Source organism: Salvelinus alpinus, chromosome 1, assembly GCF_045679555.1.
Source record: "Salvelinus alpinus chromosome 1, SLU_Salpinus.1, whole genome shotgun sequence".
Taxonomy (NCBI): Eukaryota; Metazoa; Chordata; class Actinopteri; order Salmoniformes; family Salmonidae; genus Salvelinus; species Salvelinus alpinus.
The window spans coordinates 40,759,469-40,772,153 of record NC_092086.1 but is presented as its reverse complement, the minus strand read 5'-3'; the positions used below and the strand labels follow the sequence as shown (position 1 = coordinate 40,772,153).

The following is a 12,685-nucleotide window of genomic DNA, read 5'->3' as shown; positions in this document are numbered from 1 at the left end:
AATAAGAGCACCTATTGGTAGATAGGTGAAAATATAAAAAGCAGACACTGAATATTCCTTTGGATGGTGTATCAATGCACCCTCAGTTGCCGGAGAGGAAGGAAACCACTCAGAGATTTCACCATGAGGCCAATGCTTATTTTAAAACAGTTACAGAGTTTACTGGCTGTGATAGAAATGGGATTTGTTTGATTTGCCACAAACATAATGCTTGTATTCAGGACAACTTTCTGTCCAAAAATGATGCAGAAAAATTAATCCATGCTTTTGTTACTTCTAGGTTAGACTACTGCAATGCTCTACTTTCCGGCTACCCGGATAAAGCACTAAATAAACTTCAGTTAGTGCTAAATACGGCTGCTAGAATCCTGACCAGAACCAATTTTTTTTATCATATTACTCCAGTGCTAGCCTTCCTACACTGGCTTCCTGTTAAGGCAAGGGCTGATTTCAAGGTTTTATTGCTAACCTACAAAGCATTACATGGGCTTGCTCCTACCTATATTTCCGATTTGGTCCTGCCGTACATACCTACACGTACGCTACGGTCACAAGACGCAGGCCTCCTAAATGTCCCTAGAATTTCTAAGCAAACAGCTGGAGGCAGGGCTTTCTCCTATAGAGCTCCATTTTTATGGAATGGTCTGCCTACCCATGTGAGAGACGCAGACTCGGTCTCAACCTTTAAGTCTTTACTGAAGACTCATCTCTTCAGTGGGTCATATGATTGAGTGTAGTCTGGCCCAGGAGTGTGAAGGTGAACGGAAAGACTCTGGAGCAACGAACCGCCCTTGCTGTCTCTGCCTGGCCGGTTCCCCTCTTTCCACTGGGATTCTCTGCCTCTAACCCTATTACAGGGGCTGAGTCACTGGCTTACTGGTGCTCTTTCATGCCGTCCCTAGGAGGGGTGCGTCACTTGAGTGGGTTGAGTCACTGACGTGATCTTCCTGTCTGGGTTGGCGCCCCCCCTTGGGTTGTGCCGTGGCGGAGATCTTTGTGGGCTATACTCGGCCTTGTCTCAGGATGGTAAGTTGGTGGTTGAAGATCCCTCTAGTGGTGTGGGGGCTGTGCTTTGGCAAAGTGGGTGGGGTTATATCCTTCCTGTTTGGCCCTGTCCGGGGGTATCATCGGATGGGGCCCCAGTGTTTCCTGACCCCTGTAGTTTATGTGTCGGGGGGCTAGAGTCAGTTTGTTATATCTGGAGTACTTCTCCTGTCTTATCCGGTGTCCTGTGTGAATTTAAGTATGCTCTCTCTAATTCTCTCTTTCTCTCTCTCGGAGGACCTGAGCCCTAGGACCATGCCTCAGGACTACCTGGCATGATGACTCCTTGCTGTCCCCAGTCCACCTGGCCGTGCTGCTGCTCCAGTTTCAACTGTTCTGCCTGCGGCTATGGAACCGTGACCTGTTCACCGGACGTGCTACCTGTCCCAGACCTGCTGTTTTCAACTCTCTAGAGACAGCAGGAGCGGTAGAGATACTCTTAATGATCGGCCAACTGACATTTACTCCTGAGGTGCTGACTTGCTGCACCCTCGACAACTACTGTGATTATTATTATTTGACCATGCTGGTCATTTATGAACATTTGAACATCTTGGCCATGTTCTGTTATAATCTCCACCCGGCACAGCCAGAAGAGGACTGGCCACCCCTCATAGCCTGGTTCCTCTCTAGGTTTCTTCCTAGGTTTTGGCCTTTCTAGGGAGTTTTTCCTAGCCACCGTGCTTCTACACCTGCATTGCTTGCTGTTTGGGGTTTTAGGCTGGGTTGCTGTACAGCACTTTGAGATATCAGCTGATGTAAGAAGGGCTATATAAATACATTTGATTTGACAAAAAGTTAATTTCTTTGCCACTTTTTTTGAAGTTTTACTTTAGTGCCTTATTGCAAACAGGATGAAGGTTTCCGAATATTTGTATTCTGTACTGGATTCCTTCTTTTCACTGTGGATTCCTTCTTTTCATAATAATAATTAGTAACTACAATGTTGTTGGTCAATCCTCAGTTTTCGATCACAACCATTAAACTCAGTAACTGTTTTAAAGTCACCATTGGTGAATACTTTCGGGAGGCACTGTAATAAACGGCAGTAGTCTATTAAAGGCATTTTAGTGAAAAAGAATATCGACAACTGACCCAGAACTACACTAACAAGTTCGGAGGTTAGGGACTTTTTACTGTAAATCAACATTTTCACATTACAGAGTAGCTTTTCCAATTTTCAAAAACCCTTTACAGTCTATTATTCATTAAAAACATGACCTGATTAAGTGGCTTTAGGTCTACCATCTTTTACGCTAAAGTAATCAGCAGAATTCAAATTTTAGGGAGATTTTCCTGCAAATCAACTGCACTAGTTTGAGACTGCCGTCTAGCCATTTTTTTTTTTTTTTTTTTAACTTTATGTGCTTTCTTTGAGCTCTGACGTCACTTATGGTAAAAGGAAAGCAACCGGATCACAACTGTTTCTTTTTTTTGTACATATGCTTTCGCCAACAGGTTTCATTAAATAATCCCAAGTGATACACCCAGAGAGCTATGTCTAAATATATCGCTCTGATACACCTAAGAGCGAGAATTTGTTTCTATGTCTAAATATATCGCTCTGATACACCTAAGAGCGAGAATTTGTTTATTTGTCAAACGGCAGTCAAGCATCGATCATCATGTCACCAGAATTAGACCCTCAATATTTATTGGAAAGGAGCATCAAGATCACCGTGCACTTTTACCAACCTGTGAAGTTCATAATAATTTATTTCATATGTAGCCCAATAAACTGAATGGTTTCCCGAGTCATACCATATCGTTGCGTGAATTTCTCTCATAAATAATTGTACGGACACACAGTCGGCATTTATATCACAGCTGTTAATACGGTATGAATTTACTCGTATAAAACTGGATGGAAACGTGGTTATTGTGATAAATTGACAATAATACTAATAACTAGCTAAATGCCACATGTTGTGCACAATAGCATTCTGTCGTATTGGAGATTTAATTTGGAATAGAATTTGTTCAAAACCTTTTTTTTAATATAATGGATGTTCATATGGGATACAGATACTTTATCTATAAGGCGCCTTTAACATTATAAACACATTGCGACAAATTAGCTCATACGTTTCACACCATTTTCGGAACATAGACGCAAAATATGCACGTGTTCCTTCCAAATAGCTTTGAATGTGACGTTATGCAATGTGCTGCGGTGTAGTCAGTTCACGGCGGATTAATACTTCACTCAGTCCGAGCGTGACACTTCCTCATGCAATAAAAGCCGAATCTCTTCTTTTAATTCACCGGCATTTCAGCATCATCACGGCAGTTCGCGTTTGAGATCGGATTTTCAGGCGTAGTTTATTTATCGTTTTTATTTATACACTTTGTTTACAAGATGCCTGGATTTTCCGACAGAGATCGTGGTAGAGATAGAGGGTAAGTGTCTGAATGAATGAATTTTAGACGAATTTAACACCTCGTGTTGTCTCGTCAGAAATGGCTGACATGACGCACTGGATCACGGTAGCTAGCTAGGTAAATATATATATTTTTCTTAATTAGATTGTCGTAGTTTCCATTTAAAGTTAATATCGACATTTTTTGCTCGTTAAGTATTCAGAATCAGAAGGGACCAACGTTTTTAAAGGCCTCGTTTCGTCATGAAACTAGCAAGAGGCCTGACCTGAATCCGATAATTCTTAGCTGGAGGCCTGCTAATTAAAATACGAAACACTAAGTCAGGGGTTGTAATTTTCTAATTTACGTTATCGCATTTTCTTAACGTTAATCTTAACATTAACGTTGTGCTTCTTCATACAGTATGTGTCCGATAACCGGCAAGCTAGCCGACTAAATGTATTTGTACGCCATGTGGCATTATTGAATGCGGATACAAAATGCCGGCCGGTTTTTTTCCCCCATTGTTCCTCTGCTGGATATATATTGAAGATGGCTGTTTTAACGTGACAGAGTCCAATAAGCCAAGCATTTCTTCTAGTTTGTTTAACTTAAAAGGCTGGCAGTAACTTATGCATTGTATTGAAGTTGGGGAAAATTGTAGTTACACGCTGACTGCTAGTTCTCACTAAACAATTTTCAGTTAAATCTAAAATTGAAATCTCTGATTGGCGTTTACTCAAGCGAGTATATCCACTGGTAACTTAATCTCTTTTACATTGGTTGGCGTGACTAACATTAGACCATTCTCTTCCCCAGTTATGGCAGCGGACCACCTCGTTTTGGAGGCGGTGGAAGAGGAGGAGGAGGAGGTGGTGGGGGGAAGTTTGGTAATCCCGGCGATAGACTGCGCAAGAAGCACTGGAACCTTGACGAGCTCTCTAAATTTGACAAGAACTTTTACCAAGAGCACCCCGATGTTACTCGGAGATCTCCGGTATGTTTTCTAGTGGTCAAAATCCAGATGCAGCTGATTTACTGTAAATGTTACGTAATGGCCATTGGCATGCGTTCTTGCACATGTTCCTTTTTTCCCCAATGGCCGTTTGGTGTAGTTGTCTTCTGCATTGCCATGCCAATTGATCTGAGTCTCCATGTTTTCATTGCAGCAAGAGGTTGCACAGTACAGAAGTACTAAAGCGGTTACTGTGAAGGGGAGGGACTGCCCTAATCCAATTATGAAGTTCCATGAAGCCAGTTTTCCAAGTAGGCACATCCATTAATATCTGACACATTCAGTTGAAATATTTATTTCTGATCCAGACTCATCTTCAATCTGGGCTAGTTTTCATGTATTCATGTACTCTTTCTGCTTCCCCTTGCAGCCTATGTGATGGATGTCATTAACAAAGCAGGCTGGTCAGAACCAACACCGATCCAAGCACAGGGTTGGCCACTGGCATTGAGTGGCAAGGACATGGTTGGTATTGCACAGACAGGCTCTGGGAAAACTCTCTCGGTAAGTGTTGTGAGAATATTAGCCTGGACTATTCCAACAACTCATAAATTACGAGGACCGATAGTCCTTTATACTGTAATGCAATGTCATAATTTTTTCCCTGCAGTACTTGTTGCCAGCAATCGTGCACATTAATCACCAGCCTTTCCTGGAACGTGGAGATGGCCCTATTGTAAGTACCCATGGATATTCAGACTTGTATCTAATGTCTCATCCACCCAACATGGATTTATGGTCCAATCTTTCTTTCAGTGCTTAGTGCTTGCCCCGACCCGTGAGCTGGCTCAGCAGGTCCAGCAGGTGGCAGCAGAGTATGGCAGAGCTTCTCGCCTGAAGTCTGTCTGTGTTTATGGGGGTGCGCCCAAAGGGCCACAGCTCCGTGACCTGGATAGAGGTAAGTTCCACAACTGCTCTACGCATTTGGCTGATTTGAATCAATGGAATTTGGTGCTCAAGGTTGTTTATTATAGGTGTGGAGATTTGCATTGCCACACCTGGCAGGCTTATTGACTTCCTGGAGGCAGGAAAGACCAACATGCGCAGATGCACTTACCTGGTCCTGGATGAGGCTGACCGAATGCTCGACATGGGTTTCGAACCACAAATCCGAAAAATTGTGGACCAAATCAGAGTGAGTTCTGTTGATGTGTTAGTCTACTGATCTCACTTGGTACAGTCATCAAGGGAAATTCTGACATGTTCCTTCTCTCCAGCCTGACCGACAGACACTGATGTGGAGTGCCACCTGGCCCAAAGAGGTGCGCCAGCTGGCAGAGGACTTCCTGAAGGACTACGTCCAGATCAATGTGGGTGCTCTGCAGCTGAGTGCCAACCACAACATCTTGCAGATTGTGGATGTTTGCAATGATGGCGAGAAAGAAGACAAGTGAGTCCTGTCATATCTGTATATGTAATGGGTGGAAAATATGACTTACATGCTTGTCAAGTCACTAATTGAATTCTTCCCTTTCAGACTCCTCCGCCTACTAGAGGAGATCATGAGTGAGAAGGAGAACAAAACCATCATCTTTACAGAGACCAAGAGGAGATGTGACGAGATCACTAGGAGGATGAGGCGGGATGGGTAAGTGGCATCCATACTTCGTTCTTTAAACTCAAGGTACACGTGTGTTTCTGGACTCAATTGACTCTTGTTCCTTTTAGTTGGCCAGCAATGGGCATCCATGGAGACAAGAGCCAGCAGGAGAGGGACTGGGTGCTCAATGGTGAGTTTATCACAAGAACAATTTATTATGAAACAGCCTCTTATGGCCAGCTATCAATTTCTATCCTTTTCCTTTTTCAGAGTTCAAGTTCGGAAAGGCGCCAATTCTCATTGCCACAGACGTCGCCTCCAGGGGTCTAGGTTAGTTTCATTCTGTCCTTGGTCCCCTGTACCAACTTTTTTTCTGAAAGAAAGTGTTTCTTTCTGTAACTCTTCTGCCTTCTGAGTTTCTCCCCTATCTGAAGGAGCGGTCTTTTGAGGCAGGGCCTTGGCATGACACGCCCAGGTCTCCAGAGGGGGAAGGAGGACTCTTGGAGGTGTCCTGACTGGGACATCACCCAGTCACATACAGAGGTGGCGGGGCCTGAGTGCTGAATATCACGCTGGGCTGCCCAAAAGGGGGGCCTAAATGAGGGTTAGCTGCCGCACCCCTGTAAATGCAGCTGTTCTCTGGCATCGGTTTGGACTGCTTCACACCCAAGCTCATGACTCCACCAGGCTCTGCTGTTTCCATGTCTTGCATGTCGGTTTGGGCATTGTATTGCAAGTCATCGAATTCTGGAAGGTGTCGCTTTTCTCAAAGCATGTGTGACAAATGTGGCAGTTTCCTAAACTTCTGTTTTGAGAGCAGTTGTAAGTCCAATTACACGTTCACCTCTGTAATGATATGGCTACTGGCGCTTAGTGTCAGTGGGTCATGTCAGTTGGCTGGGGACAAAATCCAACCTCGCACTCCTCCCTCACCTGCGTTTCAAGTCATGTCGAGACCTGCCAACGAGAGACATTTGATCACGTGAACACTGGTTCTGGGAATATCTCGCCTTGATGAGACTGGGGGTACTTTTGTTATGGGTCACCGGAGTAAGTGGCTCCATTTTTAGCTTTCCCCAATTGTTTATGGTCTTGGCAAGACGTTGCAGTGTGGCCTTTATAGCGAGCTTCTTATGAGTGTGTGGGAAGAAAGGGCCTTCGTTATCACCATAAGGTCCTAGTTTTGGCACATGAGGAGGCAACAGTGCGCATAGTGGCCTTACTGTGTAGAAGCACCCCGCAGTCACTTGGCATTGTGTGGGGAGTTTTCTGCAATGGGAATGGACTAGTGAATGCATACTCCTTTATGGTAAGACTTCTGATCCTTGTTTAGGGGTGGGGGCTGTTGGGAATTGAGGGGTTCTGGATTGGAAGCATTTGGAGTGTGCATCGTTTCTCTCTTCCCACCGTAGTATCCTCACGGATTTAGTCTTTCTGGAGTTATCTAATGCTATTCTTTCCAGCCTAGTGGAAGAACCAGCTACATCCAGTGACTGGTTGTACTAACTTTGGTCTTTTGCTCTGGCTGTTGTGGTGTGCATCTTTGTGCGCTCTTTTTTTTTTTTTTGCCACACTGCAACACATCCTACAGATGTTGAAGACGTGAAATTTGTCATCAACTTTGACTACCCCAACAACTCTGAGGACTATATCCACCGCATCGGCAGAACTGCCCGGAGCCAAAAGACTGGCACAGCCTACACCTTCTTCACCCCCAACAACATGAGGCAGGCCAGCGACCTCGTTGCTGTGCTCCGTGAGGCCAACCAGGCCATCAACCCTAAACTCCTCCAGATGGCGGACAGAGGAGGTAAATCTAATTGGTGAGATACAGGAACTGTGGTTCAGCTGCAGCCATTTTTCCCCCCCTTTTTTTGTTGACGTGGATTGGTTTGGCACAGTCAAAGCTATGGGATCTTGATTCATTTTTGTGTTAGCCATTTATTTACCCCCTACAGTGTTTTCCCATGTACCCATTTCATATCACTCAAACTAGCATGAAAGTCCATTCTAATTTGTTCTTGTTTTTCCTTTCAGGTCATTCAAGGGGAGGCAGAGGTGGTAGTGGATTTAGGGATGACCGCCGGGACAGGTACTCCTCCGGGGGCAGGCGTGACTTCAGTAGCTTTAGGGACAGGGAAAATGATAGAGGTTTTGACAGTGGACCAAAGAAGGTCTTTGGCACAAATTCACAGAGCGGAGGCTATGGGGCAAGTGGCTTTGACAAAAGCGGCAATGGTTTTGGTGGCGGCTACGGCACCAACGGCCAGTCAAACTATGGTGCCAGCCAGGCCGGGGCGTTCCCAACGCAGAACTTCCAGGCCCCACAGTTTAGTGCCAACCAGGGCGGTGCACAGAGTGGCATGAGCCATCAACAGTTCCCCTTCACACAGCAACAAGCACCACAGCCCATGGTGCCTTACCCAATGCCCCCTCAATTCCCACAGTAAACATGCACATTAAAGTAAAGATGGTAACTTATTGCTTTTTTGTCTTGTTTAGTCCTATACTCTATCCAAAATTGTACTGTTTAATTTTTTACACAACAGGGTTCAACCAATTTTTGAACCTCAAGTCCCTGTGGGGGGGGGTCCTGCAGCGCAGCAATAGTGATGGCGCACAGTTTTGCTTTCTTTTACTTATTTAATTTGTTACATTCCTCAGTGATGTTTAGTCTTATTTTGTACTAGTTAATTGCAAATGTATTGTTTTGTCCCACCTGTACCATTTAAAGTGATATGTTAAGATCTTAACTGGGAGGCACTGCATGGCCTTTCGATTAAAAACCAAAAATACATATCTTGTTGTCTTGTATTCTTTTACACCATTACATGGTTTTCAGTAAATGTGAGTCTGTTCAACTTTGCCTCAACAGGTAAATGGATGAATTCTCAGGAGCAGTATGGAATAAATATTTAGTCTAGGATATAGGCACATGGTCAATAGCTTAAATTAGTGAATGCTTACGGTTGCATAATACGCTTGACTATGTAGCGCTCATGTTAATACTGTGGGTTGGGGCTTGCAGTTATGCAAAATCAATCTACTGGTATACTTTGATTTATAGGCTTCCTCGAGTTAATAATTTTTTTGTAGATTACAAGGAGTTCTGGGGAATCTCATTGGCCTCATGTTGCAGCGCAATAGAACACCCCTTGTATAATTGTGACTAACATTGTCAGCCTATTGATGTGCCTTATGTAAAACATGTTTCTCTGCCTGCTTTTACTGAGCAGCACATGAAACCCTCTCCCATCCCTCTTAGCAAGCTGGTGAGGGTTGGGTAACTGGTTGGCCCTGTCTGTCTTCCCACAGGTGTTGGCAGGGAATTGTTTGGGTGGAGTGACACATGATAAATCTAATGCTCAACACAGCTCAAACTGTATTTAACATGTTTTGACACCTTGTACTGTATCCATTGTAGATGGCAAAAAATGCAAGCAGATAGTGACTATTGTGATGTCTGACCCTGCTGGAGAAGAGCACGGAACTCATTAATTCAGTTTCTTCTAGATGGCTTGAGGGTGAGCGGTACATATTTTCACAGCCATGATCTGAATGGCCCTAAAGTACATTACATGACCAAAAGTATGTGGACACCTTCTCTTTGAACATCTCATTCCAAAATCCTGGCAATTAATATGGAGTTGCTTCCCCTTTGCTGCTATAACAGCCTCCACTCTTCTAGGAAGGCTTTCCACTAGATGTTTGACTATTGCTGTGGGGATTTGCTTCCATACCTCCACTAGAGTATTAGTGGAGTTGGGCACTGATGTTGGGTGATTAGGCCTGGCTCGCAGTCGGTGTTCCAATTCATCCCAAAAGTGTTCAATGGGGTTGAGGTCAGGGCTCTGTGCAGGCCAGTCGGGCTCCTGAGTGGCGCAGCGGCCTAAGGCACTGCATCTCAGTGCTAGAGGCGGCACTACAGACACCCTGGTTCAAGTCCAGTCTGTCACAACCGGCTGTGATTGAGAGTCCCAAAGGGCGGTGCACAATTGTCCCAGCGTCGTCCGGGTTTGGCCAGTGTTTGCCGTCATTGTAAATAAGGATTTGTTCTCAACTGACTTGCCTAGTCAAATGAAGGTTAAATAAATGTAAAAAAATATATCCTATGATGGTGCCACCTTGAACGTCACTGAGCTCTTCAGTAAGGCTACTGCCAATGTATGTCTATGGAGATTGCATGCATGTCTGCTCGATTTTATACACCTGTCAGCAACAAGTGTGGCTGAAATAGCCGAATCCACTAATTTGAAGGGGTGTCCACATACTTTTGTGTATATAGTGTATGTTTGGCATGTTAACTGTAAATACTGCCTGCTTTTTCCTTTGTTAGTAGCCTACGAAAGCTGGTTATATTTATTTATCTTTCCTTGTTTGCTGCAGCCTCGCCTCTCATGACTGGTGCTTTCTCATGATCCAGCAGTGAGAAATAATCCAACAGTGGCAGGTTTTGAGGTCCTGTCCCAAGAAACAGGCCACAGTGAACCACAGACACAAGTATTATGTTCTTCTGCATCCATTCATGTCTCAATTTGAAAATGTGCAATTAAGAAGTGTTTCAAAAATAGTGATTCTTTAGAACTCTATGTCAGGGTTGAAATGACACGTTAGCGGAGATGGCGCCTACGGACATGTTCGCCGTGTTTCTAGCTCCTAACCAACTTTGCAGTATATTTTTGTGTGTGTTATTTCTTACATTATTTGCTCAGAACGTTTCTTGCATTATTACCTACAGCCGAAAACAACTTTTGGATATTAGATCGGCGGTCTCTCACCAGCATTTGGACCAGAAATTCAACGTTCCGAATTCTGACATTGCTCGTTCTAATATTTTTATTTTTATTCTGGGGATTTGAGTGTATTGTTTTGTATTGTCAGGTATTACTCCACTGTTGGAGCTAGGAACATGAGCATTTCTCTACACCCGAGATAACATCTGCTAAATATGTGTACGCGACCAATAACGTTTGATTTGATTTGATATTCACTAGACAGTTCCCTAAAAATAGGGGCCTGGGCCAACATAAGTATTAAACACCTATTCTTGGGGACCCTTTTGATGTTTTCAATGATTAAGGGGATGCCCTTGTTTGCTTTGTTCCCATAACCCTTGTAGTTCAAGCCCTGCTCTTCAGTGTTACATACCTTGACTGAAATGTGCTCTCTCTGTAAATGATTTGTGTGTTCTTGGCTGAGCCTCTCCCAGATAAATGGCAGCCAGGCTTGCACAATGTGGAATTTAACCAGGTATGTGTTCTGCCCTGTGGTGTAGTGTAGTGGATTGGGGAGGGGTGTGGTGGGGTTACATGTTAAGTCAGTAAATGAGATTGGACATTTACAATGCAATAATATGCAGCACCGGTAGCCCACACCTTATGACCACATTAGGAAAACCTGAACTTTGAAAGATGCTGCTGCTGCTTTACTCAGAGTGAGTATTTTTTAACTTGGATTATGAAGTGAGATAGGCCTACATCTTTTTTAAATGAACGGACTAATCTGGGTTTGGCGGATGCCAGGAGAACGCTACCTGCCCCAATGCATAGTGCCAACTGTGAAGTTTGATGGAGGAGCAATTATGGACTGGGACTGTTTTCATGGTTCGGGCTAGGCCCCTTAGTTCCAGTGAAGGGAAATCTTAATGCTACAGCATACAATGACTTTCTAGTCGATTCTGTGCTTCCAACTTTGTGGCAACAGTTTGGGGAATGCCCCTTCCTGTTTCAGCATGACATTTCCCCATGCACAAAGCAAGGTCCTTACAGAAACTTACTTGACTGGCCTGCACAAAAGTCCTGACCTCAACCCCATCAAACACCTTTGGGATGAATTGGAACGCTGCCTGTGAGCCAGGCCTAATCGCGCAACATCAGTGCCCGACCTCACTAATGCTCTTGTGGCTGAATGGAAGCAAGTCCCCGCAGCAATGTTCCAATATCTAGTGGCAAGCCTTCCCAGAAGAGTGGAGGCTGTTATAGCAGCAAAGGAGGGACCAACTCCATATTAATGCCCATGATTTTGGAATGAGATGTTCGACGAACAGGTGTCCACATACTTTTGGTAATTTAGTGTATGGCATACAAGTAACTGCCAAAATATAGAAAACCAGAATAGTGTCTAAATAGGGCGTTTGGTCACCACGAGCTGCCAGGTTCAATGCGCCTTGGCATAGTTCTACAAGTGTCTGGAACTCTATTGGAGGAATGCGACATCATTCTTAAATGAGAACTCCATTATTTAGTGTTTTTGTCACACCCTGGCCTTAGTTATCTTTGTTTTCTTTATTATTTTAGTTAGGTCAGGGTGTGACATGGGGAATGTTTGTGTTTTGTCTCGTTTCGGGTGGTTATATGGAAAAGGGGGGTGTTGGGTTTAGTGTATGGGTTTGTGTTGTGTGAATGTTTCTAGTTATGTCTATGGTTGTGTGAATGTTTCTAGGTATGTCTATGGTTGAGTGAATGTTTCTAGGTATGTCTATGGTTGCCTGAGTGGTTCTCAATCAGAGACAGATGTCGTTCATTTGTCTCTGATTGGGAGCCATATTTTAGGCAGCCATAGGCATCAGGTTTTTGTTGGGTCATTGTCTAGGTCTGTGTCTGTGTCTAGGTTGCATGTTTGCATTTTGTTCGGTTATAGCTTCACGGTCGTCTATTTGTTGTTTTGCTTCGTTCGTTCATCTCCTAAATAAAGAGAAGATGTATTTTTTACACGCTGCGCCTTGG

General features: G+C 44.0%; 1 protein-coding gene across 2 annotated transcripts; it reads left to right on the top strand.

Moving 5' to 3' along the window:
- Window positions 1-3,235: 3,235 nt before the first annotated feature.
- Window positions 3,236-8,757, top strand: LOC139532505 (probable ATP-dependent RNA helicase DDX5). Of its 2 annotated transcripts, none has more exons than XM_071330324.1 (13): window positions 3,236-3,444; window positions 4,225-4,402; window positions 4,575-4,671; window positions 4,791-4,924; window positions 5,031-5,096; window positions 5,177-5,318; window positions 5,395-5,555; window positions 5,638-5,810; window positions 5,898-6,008; window positions 6,089-6,150; window positions 6,231-6,290; window positions 7,552-7,783; window positions 7,998-8,757. In XM_071330324.1, exons 1-13 carry the CDS (start codon window positions 3,404-3,406, stop codon window positions 8,023-8,025), a joined length of 1,485 nt encoding a protein of 494 aa, XP_071186425.1. In that variant the 5' UTR covers window positions 3,236-3,403; the 3' UTR covers window positions 8,026-8,757. The 2 variants fall into 2 exon arrangements, with proteins under 2 accessions (XP_071186425.1, XP_071186344.1); XM_071330243.1 differs by having other exon boundaries at window positions 3,272-3,444; window positions 7,552-7,770.
- The last annotated feature ends 3,928 nt before the right edge of the window (window positions 8,758-12,685 follow it).

Bases quoted from the DNA above. Each gene is read 5' to 3' on its own strand.
- LOC139532505 (XM_071330243.1), top strand. From the start codon at position 3,404: ATGCCTGGATTTTCCGACAGAGATCGTGGTAGAGATAGAGG. The intron at 5,556-5,637 runs GTGAGTTCTGTT...CCTTCTCTCCAG, and splicing joins AAATTGTGGACCAAATCAGA to CCTGACCGACAGACACTGAT. The intron at 5,811-5,897 runs GTGAGTCCTGTC...CTTCCCTTTCAG, and splicing joins GATGGCGAGAAAGAAGACAA to ACTCCTCCGCCTACTAGAGG.